The sequence below is a fragment of the Bombus huntii genome, chromosome 9, assembly GCF_024542735.1.
Source record: "Bombus huntii isolate Logan2020A chromosome 9, iyBomHunt1.1, whole genome shotgun sequence".
In the NCBI taxonomy this organism is placed as follows: domain Eukaryota; kingdom Metazoa; phylum Arthropoda; class Insecta; order Hymenoptera; family Apidae; genus Bombus; species Bombus huntii.
Genome location: NC_066246.1, coordinates 11,041,358 through 11,061,522, shown reverse-complemented (window position 1 = coordinate 11,061,522; position 20,165 = coordinate 11,041,358). Strand labels below are relative to the sequence as shown.

At 36.3% G+C, this 20,165-nt stretch overlaps 1 protein-coding gene across 2 annotated transcripts in view; it reads right to left on the bottom strand.

Moving 5' to 3' along the window:
• LOC126869701 (glutamate receptor ionotropic, kainate 2) overlaps positions 1-20,165 on the bottom strand; it is a 288,271-nt gene that overhangs the window by 16,664 nt on the left and 251,442 nt on the right. For both annotated transcript variants that reach the window (XM_050626575.1, XM_050626574.1), the window contains exons 7-10: positions 17,582-17,749; positions 8,192-8,212; positions 7,049-7,201; positions 1,621-1,842 (exon numbers count right to left, since the gene is read on the bottom strand). In XM_050626575.1, coding sequence (XP_050482532.1) covers positions 1,621-1,842; positions 7,049-7,201; positions 8,192-8,212; positions 17,582-17,749 — 564 coding nt within the window. The remainder of the gene's footprint in view (positions 1-1,620; positions 1,843-7,048; positions 7,202-8,191; positions 8,213-17,581; positions 17,750-20,165) is intronic.

Here is a 20,165-nt window from a genome sequence, read left to right as displayed (position 1 = left end):
ACAAATTGTCATATTCGAAAAAATATATATAGATTAATTTATCAAGAATATTTTATTAATTAGCTCAAAATCAGTGTTCTATAATATTAGGACTTAGATGAAAAAATATTATTTTCGTTTTTAATTTTGTTTCTATAAGAAGTCTCATCGTATCCACTCGTGCAGATGGAGTATTTCCGATTCCATACAGCATACACGTAGATGAATATAATTTTCAAATGTTTAATGCAAAGAAAATAGAGCGGAAAATTTCATCGTTTCAAGAGGCTAGAACAGAATTGTACGTTTAACAGTCCTTAATAATTTATCGTTCTCTAATACCACTTCTGTCAACAAGAGGATAGCTTTTAACTCGCAGAAACTGGAGCGTAACTTTCAAGAGCGCAACGAATTAACGCGGTCCACTATTCAAGCACGTCGACGAATAATCCGATTAATTTCGTCGTAAATACAGGGTGCTTAGACGTTTAAAGACGCCAGGCGTTAGATTGTTTAAGTTTCCAACGGCTCGGTGTCTCGTCGGATGCGCAACGAGCACCCTTATCTCGACTACCGCAAAACTCAACCCAATTCAACTCTGTCGGACTTCTTCCAAAGGAAGACAACTTTCTTAGCCAGTTAATACATTCACGAGCACTGCATTACTTGTCGTCGTAATTATCGCGAGAATAAGTGACACGGTCGGCTAGCTCGTCATGAAAACTTCAATTAAATCGCGTATCCCTTCGCCGTTTCTGGTTTCCTTCTGGTTTCCTTCGTCGTGGCAAGAACTAGTACCGAGAGGTGACGGTAATACTAGGGAAAAGAGACAGGGAGTCAAAGAGAGAAGAAAAGCTAACGAGTTGGCGAAGGCGACGAACGAAAAAGGAAAAGAAAGTGCGTCCACTTCCGCACGGCGTTCGTTGAACTTCGTTTCTGTTTCCTTTTCATTCAGGAAAAACAAACAGTCAGGATTTTAACGATACACGAATGATTTACGTGGCAGTGGAATGCTGAAACACCGAGGAAGAGAACAATTTTTTAAATTCAGATGAGAGAACCGGCGCAGATGGAGGTCGGACCGGGAGATTTGAGGGAAATCACTTTACTTGATTAAAACGAGGATGAAATGTCCTGGTTACTTTGAAAAGTTGACTCGAGGATTAGAGATTTCGTGTGTGTAAACGTGGGATACGATCTATTTTTTCCTGTTCGTTTAAACATGTTCGCGTTCATGTAAGCGAGTGTTCCCGAGATTTTAGAAAATGTATGATAATGACGTAAGAAAATGATCCTAGGTAATAAAGCTTTTTAATTAGCGAATGGGTAATTAATTTAGCTATGATTTTAAAATTCCGGCTTTAAAGGACCGAGAACGTCATGTTAGCTTCGTAGATTTACGCGTAACCTAGATTTCATCTTGCAGCATTGGGGAAAACATTTCGCAACTTCTATTCGTATAATAAATTTTAAATATTATTTGCAATACATTAACGTATGCGCTCTGAGAACAATTTTCTATATATTCTTAGAAGAATTCATTATCTTAATGGAAAATACTTCGTTTAATTAATTTCTAATAGTTACACTTCATAATAATCGTGAAAATCTTAAAACAGTGAGTATCTTTTAACCACTTACCAGTATAGTTGTTACAATGAAAGTTTTGTTCTGAAGATTCTCCACGATTTGAGTGTACTCTTCCTTGTAACTCCTCGTAAAATTTATACCCTTGGTGCTGTTCCAGGTCCCTATCTTCTTCAGCCCCTCCTTGTTGTTCAGTTCGATGATATCTAAAATGAAGTCTGAGCGAAATCCTTGGTGATCGAACTTGATAATTCCTGTCAACCCCGTCATTTCGACCTAGAAACAAATATTAAACACTCTTGACAATTTTCAAAGGAAAACAAAGATGATACTCGTAGACACCACTTATTAACTGCTATTCTCATCCTGTAGGTAATATGATTTTTCTAAGAGTAAAGATTTTATGAAAGAGGAAAGACACGGATCAAAAACTTATTAATTAACTACAATTTGGAATTACCCGCTACCTACTTTTTCTCACACTCAGCAGGACAATTTTCTTTACAACTAAATTACATTAAAATACCTCTCCTTAATCATCATGTGAAAATTAACAAATATAGACTTATCATATTTCTGCGCGTAGCATTTGTTTATAATCGTAGTTATTATTTCAACCTCTTCAAGATATTATAATTACTATCGAAAAATATTTTCAAAAAATTTGATTTTCCTCATATCTCCATATGTATATATATGTACACAAATAAATTAACTAATTTAACTCCCAATCCATATTCAACCCCTTTGGAGCCATCGAATTTTCCATTCTACGAAGGCAAACGGTATTCAATATTTACAAATGGGGGAAATTCGAAACGTTAGAGTGGAGACGACTGGTTGATCGAGCGGACGCAATATGAACCGCACATTTGCGTAACTGAGCTAGCTGGCGTAATTAAACACGAAATTCTGGGTGACTAGCTCTAATCAGTGGATCACGAGCATATCGCGCGATTGAACTCAGCCCCGCGATCGACGCGTGAAACGATCCACGTGAACCCATCTTCCTTCTTGTTTTTGCTTCCGATTATTCCTATCGAATCGAAAATTTCCCCCTACAACTGGAAAAATATTCAAGATCTGTTCAAGCAAATCATTGCATAATGAAACTGTGATCGAGTCGCAACGAGGATTTCCAATAAATTTTAGCGTTGAATCGAGCCGCGTAGCCAGAGGAAAATTAGCGGGAAGTTGCCATTACCTGCATAATTACCAAGGCAGCCTTGATACGAAATTTTCGGCGGCAAATTGCGTTCGCTCATGTTTCGCGTTCGAAAGCGCCGCCTGTTCCCGGTTATGCGCCGCGTAATTAGTAGAATTGAAGGCAGAACTGCGATATGAGTCAACCAACCTGATGAGAAGTGTTTTTCTATTCAACAAATATTATTATCGCTTCACACCGAAATCGTGCGATATTCACACGGCTACGTTTGCGAACTCATGTTTCATCAATGATAACACTAACAGCAGACATCGTTAGCAGATGCAAATATTGAAAAAAATAAAATAAACATAAGAGGAAATATCCAGATATCCAGGGAAGAGATACAGTTATTGCAGCCACGACTCGTTATTGATCCGGTTGATATTTGAGGTAATCGAATTTTCTGTTTACGGTGCTAATTGTTGCAATGTTCTATATATCTTATTCATTACTCTTTATATTGTTCCATTGTTCCTTTTGTGCCATATTTGGAAGAATAATGGTAGTTTCATTATTTCCCTCTGTGTTATATCCTGAAAATTTTTTGCGATATAGATTTATGCCAATTATATTTGTATTGGATAAAAAGGAATTGCGTTAAAAAAGGATTTGCAGAGGAAGAATCCCTTTGTGCGCACAGGCATTTTCAATTTCCATTTTATTGTGTCCCAATTAAAACTGCTTGTTAAACAACAACGTTAAAACTTCAAACAATGTTATCTTGAGATGGTTTTAAAGGGAGTACTCGTAGCCCATTCGAACCTGAATCGTGCTAACTACTCGATCGAGAGAACTTTTTGTTTCAGATACTGATGTTTTAAACGATTAGAATACGAATTTCAATGATATTCAAAACACCCAATTTGCTCGAGTGTTGCATGGTACTTAACAATATATTCTTGTAGCGGTCTAAGCTCGTTAAAGCTCGTTCACTAAATGGTGACTGCTTCTAAGGCTCTTCTGTCTTCTCGGCTTCGATCATTATTATCTTCACTCATCTTGAGAAACAAACAATTTGTCTTCTACCGAACAAATCGTATTGCTATTAACTGCTTACGGCAAGGTACTTTAAATTACATAATTTTTAGAAACTCATTTAGAATGATTCGATATAATATTTACATTATGAATAACTACTTTCTTCCTAATACGCTGCCGGACATCATATTAGGACATATATTCTATATATCCGCGTTATATATTTGAATATCGTATATTTTTATTAATATTTCCTAAGACCATATTTTTTCATTCTTCAACATCGCTATCTTGTCTCCCACTCTTATGTACGCTTCTTAACACGTCAACTTAACCATTATCTATCGTAAAATACCCCAATGAAATGGAAATAGATACAATAGTTATCCAAAAATAGGAAATATTGTCCTCCGTATTATAAACGTTGTAGAATAGCAAAAATAACACGGACAAAACTAATTATCTCAAAATAATTCTCCCTTCTACCAAGCGCCAAACCTAAAACCCCAACACTCCGCTTCTAATATTCCAAAAGGAATAATCTCCATCTCCCTATTAATAATCCTGTCAGTACTTCCTACGAAGGTAGAACCAGAATCCACTGTCTTAAACTGCAGGTCACTAGGTCGACTTCAACTTCGCCTAACCGCATTCGTGGTCGCAGCGGACGTCATCGAGGATTCACGGTCACAAAACCGCGAACTATAATTTGTCAATGGGAGTGACGGCTTCGTTTAACTCGGGAGGTAACTTTCCATTGTTCAGTGGAACAATTGGGAACCGTGGAAAGATCGTGTCGTCCGCGTGCGGTATGAAGGCGCATAGTTCCCGCAGACATTTGCATTTGCACATGGCGGCACTCGTGGCGCCCGTTAATAAGCAGAGAATCCCAAACAGAGAGAAACAGTCCGATTAAGCATATCGTTATAATGGCTTATTACATTGGCTGGACGGCCGATCGATGACCATAATTCCGCGAAATTAATTTCCCCCTTCTGCATGATACGTTCCCGATAAACCTACTGACCTACCTATCTCTCTCGACCTCTCATGGTCTCTTCGTCCTCTCTCTGTCTCTTTATCTGCGTTTGCAGCGATAGAAACACCACAACTGGCTGCAAGATGCCTATCGACAACGGAACATTGTCGCATCTGTTACACGGGACGTTTTTGTCGTGGTGAGCTCGCTTTCGAACGATTTGCGCCACTGACAAACCTCTAATTACGCGTCCGCGCAATTAGGCTGCTTGTACGCGACGTTACTATCCTGTTTTGCATATTTCGTATCAATATCGCTTATTTATCTGCGGCTAGTTTAAGTAGGCAGAAGCGTAGGTCGCGCGAACTCTTCGTTTGATTGTGTAGCTGTGCAGAAATGCATATTTTTGGGGAAATAGTTGCGAGGACGTTGTTGGCTGTTGGTTGGTTTTAGTTCGTGTGGCTGATAACGCAGGCTGTATTGGTTTCTGTGTAGGGATAAGAAATGGTGAATATGTATGAGGTATAGGGGAGAAGTGAATTGGTGGATGATTTTTAGTGTTTGCGGTGGGGTTTGATTTGGATTCCTTTTAGATTAATTAGCGGGAATTGATCTTGATTTAATTTCTTACTTTTGTAAATATTTTTAATGTAGAAAAATGGCAATAAAAAAATTCAAAAAAGATGTTTTAATGAAAAGTATTCGATTATTTTGAGATAAGATAGGAAATAGTATGAATGAGATACGATAAAAAGTAAATGAAATGTTTTTAATGTTTGCGGTGTGGTTTTTCTTGGAATGGTTGGTTATTGAATTGATCTTGGATTGATCTTGATTTAGTAGTTTAGTATAGAAAAATAATAACAAAAAGAACATTAAAAGACATGCTTCAATGGAAAAGTATTTGATTCAATTGAAATGAAAACTTCTACATGAAAAAAAAACAATCACAGTGTTGGAAGTTTAAATTCGTTTAGTGTATTAATCCAAGTGTGAAATCCGTTTTATTTTATTATAAGAAATTTCGATTTACAATAAAGCACGAACCATGAGATTAATGGATTTAATAGCTGATAAAATCCAAGTGAAAATCTCAATTTACACGGAAATGGCGTGAACGCGACAAATTATACAGCGTAATTATATAAAATTACTTAATTACATCGCGCATCGTAAATTGCTCGCAGTTTTGAAAATTTAAACTGGATTTCGTAATCCCGCGAGACGATGTAGCGGTTTGAGGAGTGTTTTCGCAAAGCCCATGAGAGACGAGGGAGAAAAAATTGCTGCAGCTACGAAAGCAGCAAGCTAACCCGATAATTTCCGCGTTCCACTGCAGAGAATTCCTTTCTTTCCCTTTACCAATTACGTCATAGGCCGACGTTCCCATCGGTATATCGAATTCCCGACGTCATCGTGACGCGAACATCGTTTCCTGAACGTTCGACTCGTTTTCAATTGGAGCTTTTCCAACGATATCGCGATAGGATTAAGGCTCCAATGGAATTTCCCCATCCGTTGTGACATCGTAAAGCAGCTGGCTTTGTTTGAACATCTCCCTCGCGAACAATCGTACAAACACATGCTGGCTTCTTCTCAGGCGTATAAATGGAACGCGCGAAATAAAATTTCCACGCGACAAGTTAAACGTATTTTAACATTAACTATTATTTTCATTTTCATTTATTCCAGACGTATTATCGTATCGATTGGTTAATCAAGTTTTTATTTTATTTTACTTATTACATTGCAAATTTTTATATATATTTATGAAAAATTTTTAAATGGAATAATATAATAACATAGAATGCAGACAATATTGAAATATATATAAAATATTCGAGGCGGGGTATTATAACATATGTCTTATTTTAATCACTGGATTACGGGCGTTTCTGCATTTATAGGAAAAACATAATATGCAAACATATGTATATGAAATATTCATGTTAAGGCACGTATTGTCATATTTAGTGGGTGGAACAAATCTTTATTTCATTTTCAGCTCTTGAATTACGCTCATAGAATTATTAAATTTTATAAATTTCAGCAGAATATTGACCAAATTTCTTCAGATTATTTTCTAACTTTTAATTTTTAGATCTACCTTTATCCTCCGATGTATCGTTTAAAATTAGTATTCGAAACGTTTACCACTTTCTACAACTACAACTTCCTAAAATATAAGTCAATAAATACACTAAAATAATATCTAACTGCGCATGCGAAGTTCATTCATAGCTTTTCATCTTTTATCTACATTCAATACGATAAGTATATCCATACATAATTTGCGATATTATAGCTCAAATACTCACGATTTTCATGTAGTTTATGAGAGAGTATCCGTGGGGCCAAGTGTCGGTGGACTCGCAGGAAAGCGGTTTGATGTCGATCTGTTGGGATGTATCCAAATCGTGCAGTGCTTTCGCAAATAAATGCACGGCGTCGTACATCAATGATGTTTCAGTCTACAAGATTCAGAGACAATAGCCAAACATATTACTCTTATGATAATTAATAAATCGTTCGAACAAATTTTTGAAATAATTTTTACATAAAAATCCGTGTCACATAAATCAGATTACATTTTCGAAATATCGATTTCTATGATACAAGATTACATTAAGCTGAAATTTTCTTTTATAACAAATAAATTGTATTGTTATTTATATTATCTGTGTTAGATAAAAACGAGACAGCATTGTGAAGACTTTTACGATCTTGCAATAAATAATAGTAAACTTTACTTAATGCATTTAAATTTCTTGAATTGCGATCAAAATCTTCTGAAAGCATCATTCAACCAGCAACGTCCTTGCTTGTATCGTGACTACAGTTTCTTTCCTTTGAGATATACAATATCTTCACAGGATTTTACGAGACATCATTCCTGGAGCCATTTAACCGAGAATCAGGTATGTTTCTCACGTGTGTGATATATGGTCGGATAGTTAAAGCAAAATTAAGTAATCTAGTTAACATGGAAACTTCACACTGAGTTTTTGTAATTGAATTTATATACAACATGAAGCTTATTCTTTAATGTAATTAAGCTAATATAAAATATTCAAAATAGTTCTAAAAACTTGAAAGCATAACCGACATGGAATGACTGTGGAAATTCTTCGTAAATTTTATCAATGTAACAATAATCAAATTATTATTGCAGCAAACATCAAAACACTCTGATTAATTATTATATAGCCGTAAATGCTGCAAGATTGCCAGTCTATATCTTAACACACATATTGTATTAAAAGTTTCAATTAACGTGAAAATACTCTGTACAAATTTTCTGGAAGTTCGTTTAAATTCATAGTACCTACTAATTCTCGAAAATGGCAATCTCAAGAATTTAATTTCACAATTCCTTTAATTTCCTGCGAAAACTTTTTTTAATACTTTTAACATAACATCTAGTTGCTCGTAATTTTAATCAGAGACTCGTTGTGTCTTACCTTTATGCAAGTGAGGTTGTTCTGTTCCAGGCGTGCATGAAACAAAAATATTCATTATTCGATTACAGATTCTTCGTGTAGTCATAAAATTACTATTCTAAGATTAATAATGATAGTGTAACATTAAACAAGTATATATATACAATGGAAGCTAAAAGAAGGTTTAAAACATAAACAAAAGTAGGGAAATTTTATTGTTACAAACAGAAAATAATTTCAGTTACAGTCTTATAAATATTTATACCTAGTTATATGTTTATCACTATATATTATCTGTTTCTTCGATTTCCTTATATGTTTTTCGAGCAATGCATTAATCATTGAACCTTTCTCAATATACAGAAAAACGAAAAAAAAAAAAAAAAATAAAAACGAGTAACGATCAAAGCAACTAAATGACGATTACACTAACATAATCCAATTATTAGATACAAAAAGACAAAGTTCAATTTTATACGCAGATGTTCTAATGTCGCAATTACATTCAAATTGCACGTTAGGCGCCAGAAAACGGATACTTAGATGAAAACGTTTCGCATCTTAAAATTAGTCAGTAGGTTCTACGTATTTTATTGTAAGAAGGAAAAGTCCACGTTCTATCGATCAGAATCGATCATAGTGTCGGAAATAAACGATTGCCGACGTTTCTTTATCGCAGACGTGATCGAAAATTAATTATCCTCCTCGCGACCGTAACCACGGGGAAAATACGATAAATGAAAACGTTCACGTGCCGCGGTGGAAGGATCGTGAATCGAGGTGTAAGTACCGACAGACGACAAATAACAGGCATTTCCTATCTATACTTACTACAGTTGTCAATAGCAATATGCGCGTACCAATTTATCTGTAATTCAACGGATATACTGATCATTTGTCACGTGCACCTAATTAATTATGATTTTACTAAGTTCGTGTCGCTAGCAATCTAGTAAACTCGAAAATCGGAACGATGCCTTTGTGGAATCGACTTAACGTCAACTATTGTATAGAAATTCAGAATGAAATTTGCATTTGGTATAACGTATTAGTTTGGTCCATATGAAATATTACTTTCTCAAATAAAAGTACAACCATATACTACACAAAGTTCCTTTAAAATATTTGATACACTATCTCGAAGGTTGATTCGGTTTCTTGGTATTTTTATTACAAGTCTTCTTTGAACTAATGATGATTTATCAGTATAAGAAATAAAAAAGTTCTTGAAATGGATCTGCTATTGTTTCTTCATCGACAGATACCTTTACAATAATTTATGTACTTCATGTAACATTGTATATGTATATGCATATTACATCAATTGTAAAATATCTTCAAATAATATATAATTCATGTGTTATATGAACAATCTTGAACTACGTAGAACAGAAATAGTAATAAAAAAATAAGAATGAAATAATTCAGGATATGGAATTCACATAGACCCAGGTGACTCCTAACAATTCATTTCTTCGTCCAAATATCTTTTGAACCGTTTCTTCTTAATGTTATTTTTTAATTTTTTAAAACATTTAACAGAAACGAATACAGATATTACTATTGCCACTTCCTTCCAAGTTATCTTACGTATATAATTCTCTAAAAGCAAGTTATTTAAGTGGAAACGAGTCCAAGTTATCTAACTGTACCCGTATGAATACAAACTTCAAAGCCAGGTTAATTGAATTCATGCTTAACGATAAATACAGAAAATTCGAAAACACTCGAAACATTAGAATGAAGGGGCTATAGAAACTGGTGTAACACTATTACAGAAATACTAACATGATTCTAGGATTGAACATTAAGGTAGTTCTTTGTATCGATACTATACATGCCAGTAGACGTAGCTCGACGGTCGTAAAAGAAATTCGCGGACCAGTTCGAGGGCAAATTGAATTTCGCGGGACAGAATGTAGCCTGGGTAACCGGTGAATCGCAAAAGGTTTCGCTATTCGTATCCTGCCACGGGAGCTTCCATGAATCGGCCAATAAAAAGAGACGACGAAATTTCAACTCGTCCGATTTTATCGAAACCACGCACGCATTCGAAGGCACGCGTGCTTATTATCGGATTCCATCCAGCCGAATCTTTCGGCTGCGCAAACCGTGATACGCGCCATCGAGGACCTATTCTCATTTCTTTTTTATCCATAGAACGATCTGAATTCCGGGGAACTATTTCCAGACCTGCTTCTACCTGATGAATTTTTCAATACGGTGCATATCTCGATCTATACTTTTCTATCGTACGTTTTTTTAACTAAAAAGAAGTTTTAGGGCAAAAAAAAAATTATGAAGGAGAAAATACACCGTTCTATGTAAGGTTCGCCATTGTCGAAAATTATTTTGCAGCGCAGAAAATACGTGTTGTGTCGTCAATGTTCACACGTGTAGCTCGATATCAACGACTTTTAAAATAACAATGTGGACTGTATGATTATGAAAGATATGTGTAACTACAAAAATAAGTGTAAGTGCAAAATGAGTCCCTGTGGTATTTTTACCAAGTTTAATGTCTGCTCTATTATGGTTATCATACTGTCAAGGTGTGAAGAAATGTGTCACATCCGCATCTTCGTCCTCTTTATAAGGGGATAAGATGTATGAAAAGTTTATCCTGACAGGGGTGATTGAGCGCTGATTAATAAACAATTACTGGTATACGAGTTAGCTTTTACAAGTTTCCCTTCTAGTAAAATTGCATATAGAAAATCTGAAACTTTAAAAGCCTAAAATTAAATAGCAGAAAAGTCACGTTTGTGTCATAAATTCGGCATAAAACCAACCATTGCTACTGTGTTAACAAAAATTATTTCGCAGCGCAGGAAACACGAACTTTTCTCTCGTAGTTGGTGCTCCATCTCCGAAGCTGATTGCTAAGCAAGCCTCCGCCTCCTTCTAGCCGCGAGATTTCTTCTCTTTCGAACGCTCCTAAGATCGGTCACGTACCATCATTTACTCACATCCGCTCAATTTTCTTGCATCCATGTGCACGCGTATTTACATACTCGTCGCCGCTCTCCTAGCCAACGACTCGTACGGAATCGCTAATGCAACTCATGCTAGCCTTCGTTGCTCGTTTTCATCCAAGATCCCTAATGTTCCTTCCTTCTCCCTGCTCTAATTATTCTGCCTTCACTCTTTCTCCGTTTCACGACTAACAACTTTCTGTTACCGTGTAATTGAGCTGAATTACGACGAACAATAAACGCGATTTCGTATTCGTTGAACTGTTCGCTACCTTTACTCGAAATCGAAATACTCCGTTCGACTCTCCGCTCCATGGAAATTACAGAGCTTTTCTGTTTCGTTTCTTTTTAGATTTTTCTTTTTTTTAACTTTTCTAGCTTCCTTTTAGGGTGGATTTTCCCTTGAAATAGAGAGGGCAGTGCGGAAAGAAGCTCTAGCGAAATAAATCGGGTTAATTGTACGTAGAGAGAATACAAATTTCACCGGGTACGTTCTCCCCTGGTACTTTCTGTCTCGCTGTCACGGGCTGGAACTCCCGGCCTGCTCTGGAACTTCTTCGAATGTTCAATGAATAAATCAGTTCAGTTATGAAGCACAGCTACCGGAGTAAGTTCGCTCGTGGTCTTCCACTTGAATATCTCTTTCGCGACTTTTACCACGTATAACGTGGCCCTCTTGATCACAGTAATGAATGACCTGTTAGCTAGGGAAAATTATTTCCTACTTTCTCTAACGATACATTTCAATATCGATATTTCAAAAACGTATCATGGTAGATTAATTTTTATCGATGTAGTATTATAGGCAATTGTATAGTTAAAGGGGAGGACACGATATTTAATTTGTTTATATGTACGTTACAAGTGTACTACAGTTTTTTACTCAAGTGAAAAATATTACAGAAAAGAAATGAAGTATACAATTATTTTTTCAGGATTTTCTTACATAAATTAATAGTTTCAAAATACCGTATCATATATCTAAAAAGTGATACATGTGAGGATCAACGTCAGAATTATAAAATATTTCGTTCATAAGGTCTAAGCTTCATCTTAATCTTCTCCACTTTCTTCGCCAGATTTTTATTTCGCAATGCTAAACACGATCCGTAATAAATTCCTCCGGACGAGAATGCAACGAATCCAGCCATGGATTGGCTTGTCTCACAAGAAGAGCCTTTGTAAGTCACCGCGACGTGGCTTTTTATTGTGGCTTCCGGGTGCGTGGCAAGAATCGATTCCTCGTCGGTTCTATCCTTTCCTCGCAAGCAAGGGAATAGCGACGAGACGCTAGCCGATTTATTTGTCAAAACGTTGTCTCTCCCAAACGGTTACAAAGGATCCGAATTTAACGAAGTCCCGGCGAAAAAAGTGCATCCTCAAGTGCACCCATCGTTGACTTCCGCCGGGTCGTTTCCTCCGCGTTATGAACGGGTCAGGGATCAAACAAGCGTGGACTTCTCCAAGGGGAAAAGAAATGAATGGAGGGTATAGGAAAGGCAGAGAGACCGTAGGTAAAAAGATATAAAGCTCGGCAACCTTAGAATGCCCCGGGGTGCCTTCCAGTGGTTCCAGCCTCCATTATTTAACTGCTCCTTGGGCCGCTGATCTCGTTCAATTGTTTGCGTTTTCATAGGTGAGCCTGTGATCTTATTTTCTGCGTTTCTGTCGGTCCCACGTAATACCTACTCTTATCCAAAGGACAACCTTCATTCTAAGTTGAGATACCTTCGGAATATTTTATTCAATCTTGTAATTGAGAGTCACTTCCACGGGAAAGTGGTATGAATAACAAAATATTAAGCTGGAGAAGACTAAATGAAATTGTATTTTAGTAAATAAGATTTGTATACTTTTGAACGTTAAAATGCATTACCATGACCCACTTGTGAAAGCTTGCAAGTTTGGAAGAAAATATTCTACAGGAACGCATACAATTGCTTTCATAACGAAATAATGAAATAACAGTAAAATACATATTTTCTTCCTCTCGCGTTACGTATTTGCATCAATTATTAGGTGGAACTCGACTATTTGTAATATTTCGTCGATAGTTTAGTCAGTTTATTGGATCGTCAGAAAGATACGTCAGAAAGGGTACGATTAGAAAATTTCCTTCATTTAAAATCTGTCATGAAAGACATAATATATGTAAGATAACATTTAACGTATTATAGCTATCAGTAAATATCTTCTAAATTAAGGCTACCACATTCCGATTTAAATTATAATCTATGATCTATGATTGCGCGTATTTTCAATCTTCTCCCTAGCTCCTCATGATCCGGAAATGCAGAGTTGCGGATCTTCCATCAAATTCATCCATATCCAGACTCGTCATATAATGTGCGTCGACAAAAAAGTTACGGCGAAGTTCGTGCGAACGCGTGAGGGCATCGATGCAATTTAACCTTTTTAAGGGAGTGAAAGCTGGTTTCGGTTGTGGCAGATGTTGCTTCCCACGAGATGACCGAACGTTCAGATTTGCTGCTCAACTTTTCCGCGGTTGGTGCCGTGCCAGATGCGCGCAATGATATAATCTGCCTCCGTGATGCAGGCTCACGAATCGGTCGAACGACTAACAATTAGGAACGTAACTTTCGTCCTGAACTTGTTTGGATTGTAGCTGAACGTTGGCGATTATCGCATGTGAGAAAAACTATGATAATGAAGTGGAACGATAATGAAATGTATGGAGAATGAAATAGAATGATTAGAAGACTCCAAGAATTTTTTATATTCGAAAGATGATTAAACAAACATGAACTTTGAAGAATATATTATATTCGGAAAACAATAAAAAAAATGATAGTATGATTTCAATTATTAAGAGATAACACGGAATTCATAATAGTCCAATAACATAATAATATTAATGTTAAAGTTAGTGGTTGATTTTTAATGCACTATACCTCCTCTGTACAAAAGAAAGAGAAAACAAAGGTGAGTTTCATCAGAGCCATTAATAATAACTCGTAAAATGAAATTTATTTCCATATAATCTAAAAGTATTTATTCATGAAAGAATTGAAAAGCAAATTAAATTTGAGTAATATGCGACAAACATAATATCCTTTTTAAACAATTTTAATTCCTTTTCATTTACTAATCACGTTTTATCTTTACTGCTATGAGCAAAAATTGGAGCGAAATAAATTTCTACCTTTATATTAAACAGCATAAAATACTTGGAGCAAATTTTGGAACATTCTGTTACTTACAATTGTAAAATTGTTTGAATAAAATGTCGAATGAACCGGCGAATACGGCAGGCTAAAAATTTTAGCACCCTTACTTCTACGTTCAATTGTATCATCAATCGTTTTAGTAATTTCCCTAGTCGCATTTCACCAATCGAAGCAAACAGAGAAAATAGGGATACCTAATGGGAATACTAGCGAGTGTGCATGTGCGTTCGCTGTGTACGTACATATGGATTCAGGGGATCACACATATATACTCGTACACGTAATACGATGTCATTTCGTTAGCGGGTTTATATGCGGCAGAATGAGGAACACACGGAGGAAGTAGGTAAATTGCATAGGCAATTTCCGCGACGAAATTCGCGCGATCAATCGAATACCGCAGTGAAATTGGCTACGAATTAGGTTGACCTATAGAAGTATTGTAACTAGAAACAACGTTCGTTCCCTACATTTCTTTTTCGCGAATTATAAAGTTTTACATGTATCTTTACATAGAGTAAAATTTCTAAAATATTTGAAATTGAGAAAGTTTCTAAAATGAAATTAATGCCTTAAGCGATAAATTTATTAGCCAGAAAGCAATAATAATATCTTACTTTTGCAAAATAAAACATTTAAATCGGAAAATATTTATTCATAATAAAATTCAATGTATCTTTTGAACTCATATTTCAACGTAATGTAATATAGATGTCGACACGATTTGTGCTTATACATACATATGTATATGGGAAATTTACACGTGAAAATCTGTATAAAATGCATATAATATGTAAAAATATTTTAAAAAGTATCAATTTAAATTCTTTTTCTTTATTCGTATTTGCAAATATATGAATTAACAAATATGCGTGTATCTCGAGAAATATCTTTGGAAAATGAATTATTGAAATAACGTTGCAATTTCATTAAAAAAAAAAAAAAAAAAAAAAATGGACAAAAATTTTATAGAATTAGGAAATGTCGTCATAAATTTAAATGACTGTGGAAGAAATTGCAATAATAATTGTCAAATTGAAAGTTTTAAACCAATAAATTTGGAGGCTGCACAAATAAGTAGTAGAAGTCAATGTAACACCAGACAAATTTAACAGCGGTTTTCGAAAAGTTGCACTATCTACGTCCGAGACTTGTTACCTGTAAAACAGTGGGTAGTGTATAAGAAGTTTGAGCTCTGTAATTTGCAGGACAAAGTTCTTTATGCACCGGATTCTTCCGGGTCCGCCGTTTCACTGAAAGGAAGTCGACTGTCGACTTATTTATGTGGGTTCCACAGAGCAGAAAGTTGAAAGCGACTTTGTTTCGGAACTTAAGGGAATCAAGACCGTTACAAGTCAGAAAGTCAAACAAGGGTCACGATAAAGAGGTTTCAGGGGTATTTAAAATCTCTTGTGGCGATAACAACAGTCAGAAACAAATATTTCATATTGTCTTGCAAGAAGGTCGACGATGAAAAAAATTGAAATCGGTAGAAAGAAATATTCATATTGTAAAATCTTATAATCGTTGCTTGAACAGTTTTCTTCCCTGTTTCATAATGAAGCTTTACAAAAGAAGTTATATTCCAACGTAACTTTATGGAAGTGAGTGGAGTAACTAATTCAAATTAACTAAAATATCAAAGAGGTTTAACTGCGAACGTTTTAAAGTTTTTTTTCTCGGTTTCAAAGAGACAGATATTTTCCATGATTTCAATTCCTTACATTTAATTCTTATTTTATATAGAAATCACATAATCACGAGGAACTGTTACATTTCTGTAACGTCACATTGTTTCAGTTCCAAATTCTTGTAGAAAAGAAGCTTCCTTAATATTACAGTGTAATACTGCCTATAAGTTTAACCAACCAATTGGTTTAAAATATTTGTAAGTAATTGCGTAAAACTCTCACAAATAGAAAATTGTATTAGAGAATACAGTCTGCAGAGTTCTCTATAGGAACTTGAAGGAATTGGGAATTGTATAAAACATGTATCACATACACAAATTCCCTTAGACCTGTGCCCTCTTATATGATATAATTTATTAATTAATAACAAACAAGTTATAAGACATTTTTCTATTATAATTTCCCAATTTTATCATGATGTTTCTAATAGCAACTAGATTCCATCGAAATAATAAATCACGTTCGCATTACACACTACTTTCTCGATGACTAAATCAAAAAATGTCAAATTCCAAACCAATGCTTAAATTACTTATTTATTACCCGAAATTTTGTAAAATCCATTCTAGCAAAAGAGTTCAACTGGAAACTAATCGCGGTTTCATCTTTTCTTCATTTTTCCAACATTTCACCTATACACGTTATATATCAGGAATTCAATTTCCCGTGGCACTTTTCGAAGTTTTCGAAAGGCGAAATATCGAATTATGTAGCACATTCCAGCTTATTCTCGGTCAAACATGAACAAGCGAACGGGTAACACCCGCTGCATTTGCAGCGGACGTTCCGCAAGTTGGAGGAAGATCGATGTAGCTGTCAAGCTGGCTTGTGCGGGAAGAATGTAAAATTAGAGTGTTATTACAACGGGCAAAGCGGTGGCAAGCGGCTAGCGTGCTCCGTTGGTGCGACGCGGAACAATCTATGCATTTGCATGCATACGGGACAGGTCTGATGAGTTCGAGCAGGCTCGTTCAGCGAGAAAATTACATCGACACCACAAGCCTGTAACTGTTAAAATCTTTCGCGCCGGCGAGGCGACGCGGCGCGTCGCGGTGCTAATTAAGTTCGCACGCGTGCACGCTGAAATTTTGTCTGTGCTCCGTCGGCGTAACGCGCTTACGTTATGCGCGCTGCCGCGCCATGAGAAAACAAACAACCATTTTCAACTCAGCGAATTTGTACGCGGCACACTTCTATTAAACGTCCCGTATTGCGGGAATGTTCTTCAATCATACAAACGAATATAATATCAAAATCAGAATGGGTCTCAAATAAAATAGAATGAACTAATTAAATTTCAATAAACGTTGCAAATGGTTATACACGATTTTAAATTATTACCGCTATGTTTAAACGACCGAACTAATACAGGATGAAATTGATGGGTACGGTTTGATAAAAATTTAATTATCGTGAAAATCAATCTCTCCGCGGATAGTAGAAATATATCCAATATGATGAATATTCGAAATTTAGTAACTCGATCAATCGCTTCTATGTATAACCAATGACAATTATTCGAATTAATACGTAATATTAAGCGATATATTGTCGTACCTTGTTGGAACTCTGTCCCATATCGAGTTCTCGATTATAACGCTTCTCGCCGTAGATCCAATCTTGCACGACTTTCTGTATGTCTTGCTTCTCCGGATCCACTAATCGGAAGGCAGTGATATTGGTCCCGCCGTGCTTGAATTCCTCCAGATCGACGCTGTGTAGGTCCTGCAAGGAATTCGGTTCACTTTATGAATTTCTTGAACCGATTGCTGACTTTTTGCATGCTGCTCGACCAAGAATTTTATTGCCTCCCCGCGATAAACGTTTAATATCACCGTCCACACTAGACGTTTGCCAGGAATTCTGAGATTTATAGAAGCTTCTATATCTGCGGATGGGAAAAATTGTCATATTTCCGATACTTGGAATTATTGTCGTTCCAGATCGAAGATACATATATGTGGTCGAATAATTTCTATAATCTTAATGTGGCGAGAAGAAACTTCATTAATGCTTGAAAAATGAAAATAAAGGAAATTTTATTTCCTGGTTGTGAAAAGTTGTATCCTTTGGAAGATATATTACATATTCAGTATAAACGATAAACGTAACTGTAAAATCGTAAGATTTATTAATGTGAAGGACAGATACATCTAATTTGAGATATCTTTGAGTACATAAGAACCTTTAGCTTCATTCAGAGCTGTACTACGTCAATTTAGGATTTCTTCCCACTTCCTTCGGAAGAAACAGCGTTTTACTCCATGGCAGGTTAATTTTTGTAAATGTTGGTTGCTATTTTTGCAAGAGATAGTGAGACAGATAGACACATGGAAGCAAAATATCAATTGGCAAATACCTTTCGTTAAGATTTAACTTTCGTCAAGATTTAAGTATTTCAAAGTTCTTAAAACTCCCATTTAATATCATTATACACATATTATCCATAAATGGCTAAACACCCGTGTATTCATAAATCAATAACATTCTGCTTAGAGAGAGAGAAAGAGAGAGAGAGAGTCGAAAGAATCACCCTTTCATGATCGCCGTGTCATCGTTCGATTCAATTCTCTCTCTCGCATAACTCAATCCGTAATCACGTGTCCTACTACGCTTCCTAGGATAGATATTACTTGGCCGGACACGCGACGCCTATCAACAGAAATAGAGATATCTCGAGTGCGGAATGGAGCGAGCAGCTTCTTCACCGAGCTATCTACATCGTAGTGGCAGCCAGCGTGATTTAAAGTCGGCCGGCCTCAAAGCACAACTCCGAGCCGCGTCCACCTTTTCGAATGCTCAAGCAGCCAGCCACGACCATTTATTATCCTTTGTCCTGTGTCCTGGCCGGGATAGATAAGTTTGCCGGTTCCCGATCCGCTGTCCCCTACAATCGAACGATCGACTAGCCTCGCGATACACCAGGCACCATGGCCGATCGATTCGAACCGGTGATCGATCATCGCCTCGCCTCGGGACGTTCGTTCATTCTTTACGTCGTGATATTGCTTCCAGCGACACACACAGGCCTTCCTTTCTCGCTTCGGATCGATAAAATTACACGAATTTCAATAGTTTCGTATCTGAATAGGGTCCGAGGTGCCGAAAGAAAATCGCTGGGAGCTGTTGCTAACTTTTATTCAGGTTGTTCGAACATTGGCAAATTAGCAAATCTAAATTATAAACATTCTCTCATGATATAAAGGGAATTTGCATGATGTTGGTTGGTTGTTGTTTATGGTGTCACTAATGGTGGGTTTAAGTTCATATGTAGTTATAAATGCAACTCATTATCAATTCACCAGTATAGAAATTTTGTTTTAGAATGTAATTACCGTTCATAACGAGTACCAATCAGTTGATCAGATTACTGAAATCTTAAATTTTGCTACAGCAAAATCAGAGGAATGTCCGAGCAATAATCGGTAGTAAATCCTTTACTACCGAGCAATAATCCTTAACAATGACACATGATCTCCAGTAGACGTATATGATAAATCTTCCTCCATAACACCCGGGTTAACAATCTCATATTCAACGACATAATCTCCCATAGTGCCACAAATTACTTCACCAACTAAATGTAACTAATCGTTTCGAGTCAACCAAATGCAGCAAATAATTTTATTATCTTCTCGAACGTTGATCTTAAGGATCGAAGACAATAAGAAACACGCATTAACGAGTCAATGAAATGCTTGTCGCCAAATTAAGCTCGCTCCATGAAACATTGATTCAGGAAGACACGAAGTTATGGCCGTTCGCGTAGACGTGGTCTCGCATTTCGAGGCCACAAATTTCGACATGACCCCCGAATTCTACGACGCCGACGTATTATCGCATCTCGCTGGTCATTACGGTTATTATGCCTGTTACGGTTATGATGATTGTTATCGTGGTTATAGTACCCGCTGCCATTAAGCTTCTTATTACTAACGTTTAGTAGACGTAGCACCGCGCTACCAGTTCTGACTCCTTATTACCATCGAGTTATTTAGCCGCGGTCGCATCATCGCGTTTCCCATTTATATTCCACATTTCCCTCAAATTCCACTCATTTCAATTACGTGATGCAAATCGTTCGCCATTATCGATTTTAATATCATCGATTGTTGGAGAATACGAGGCTAATAGATTGATA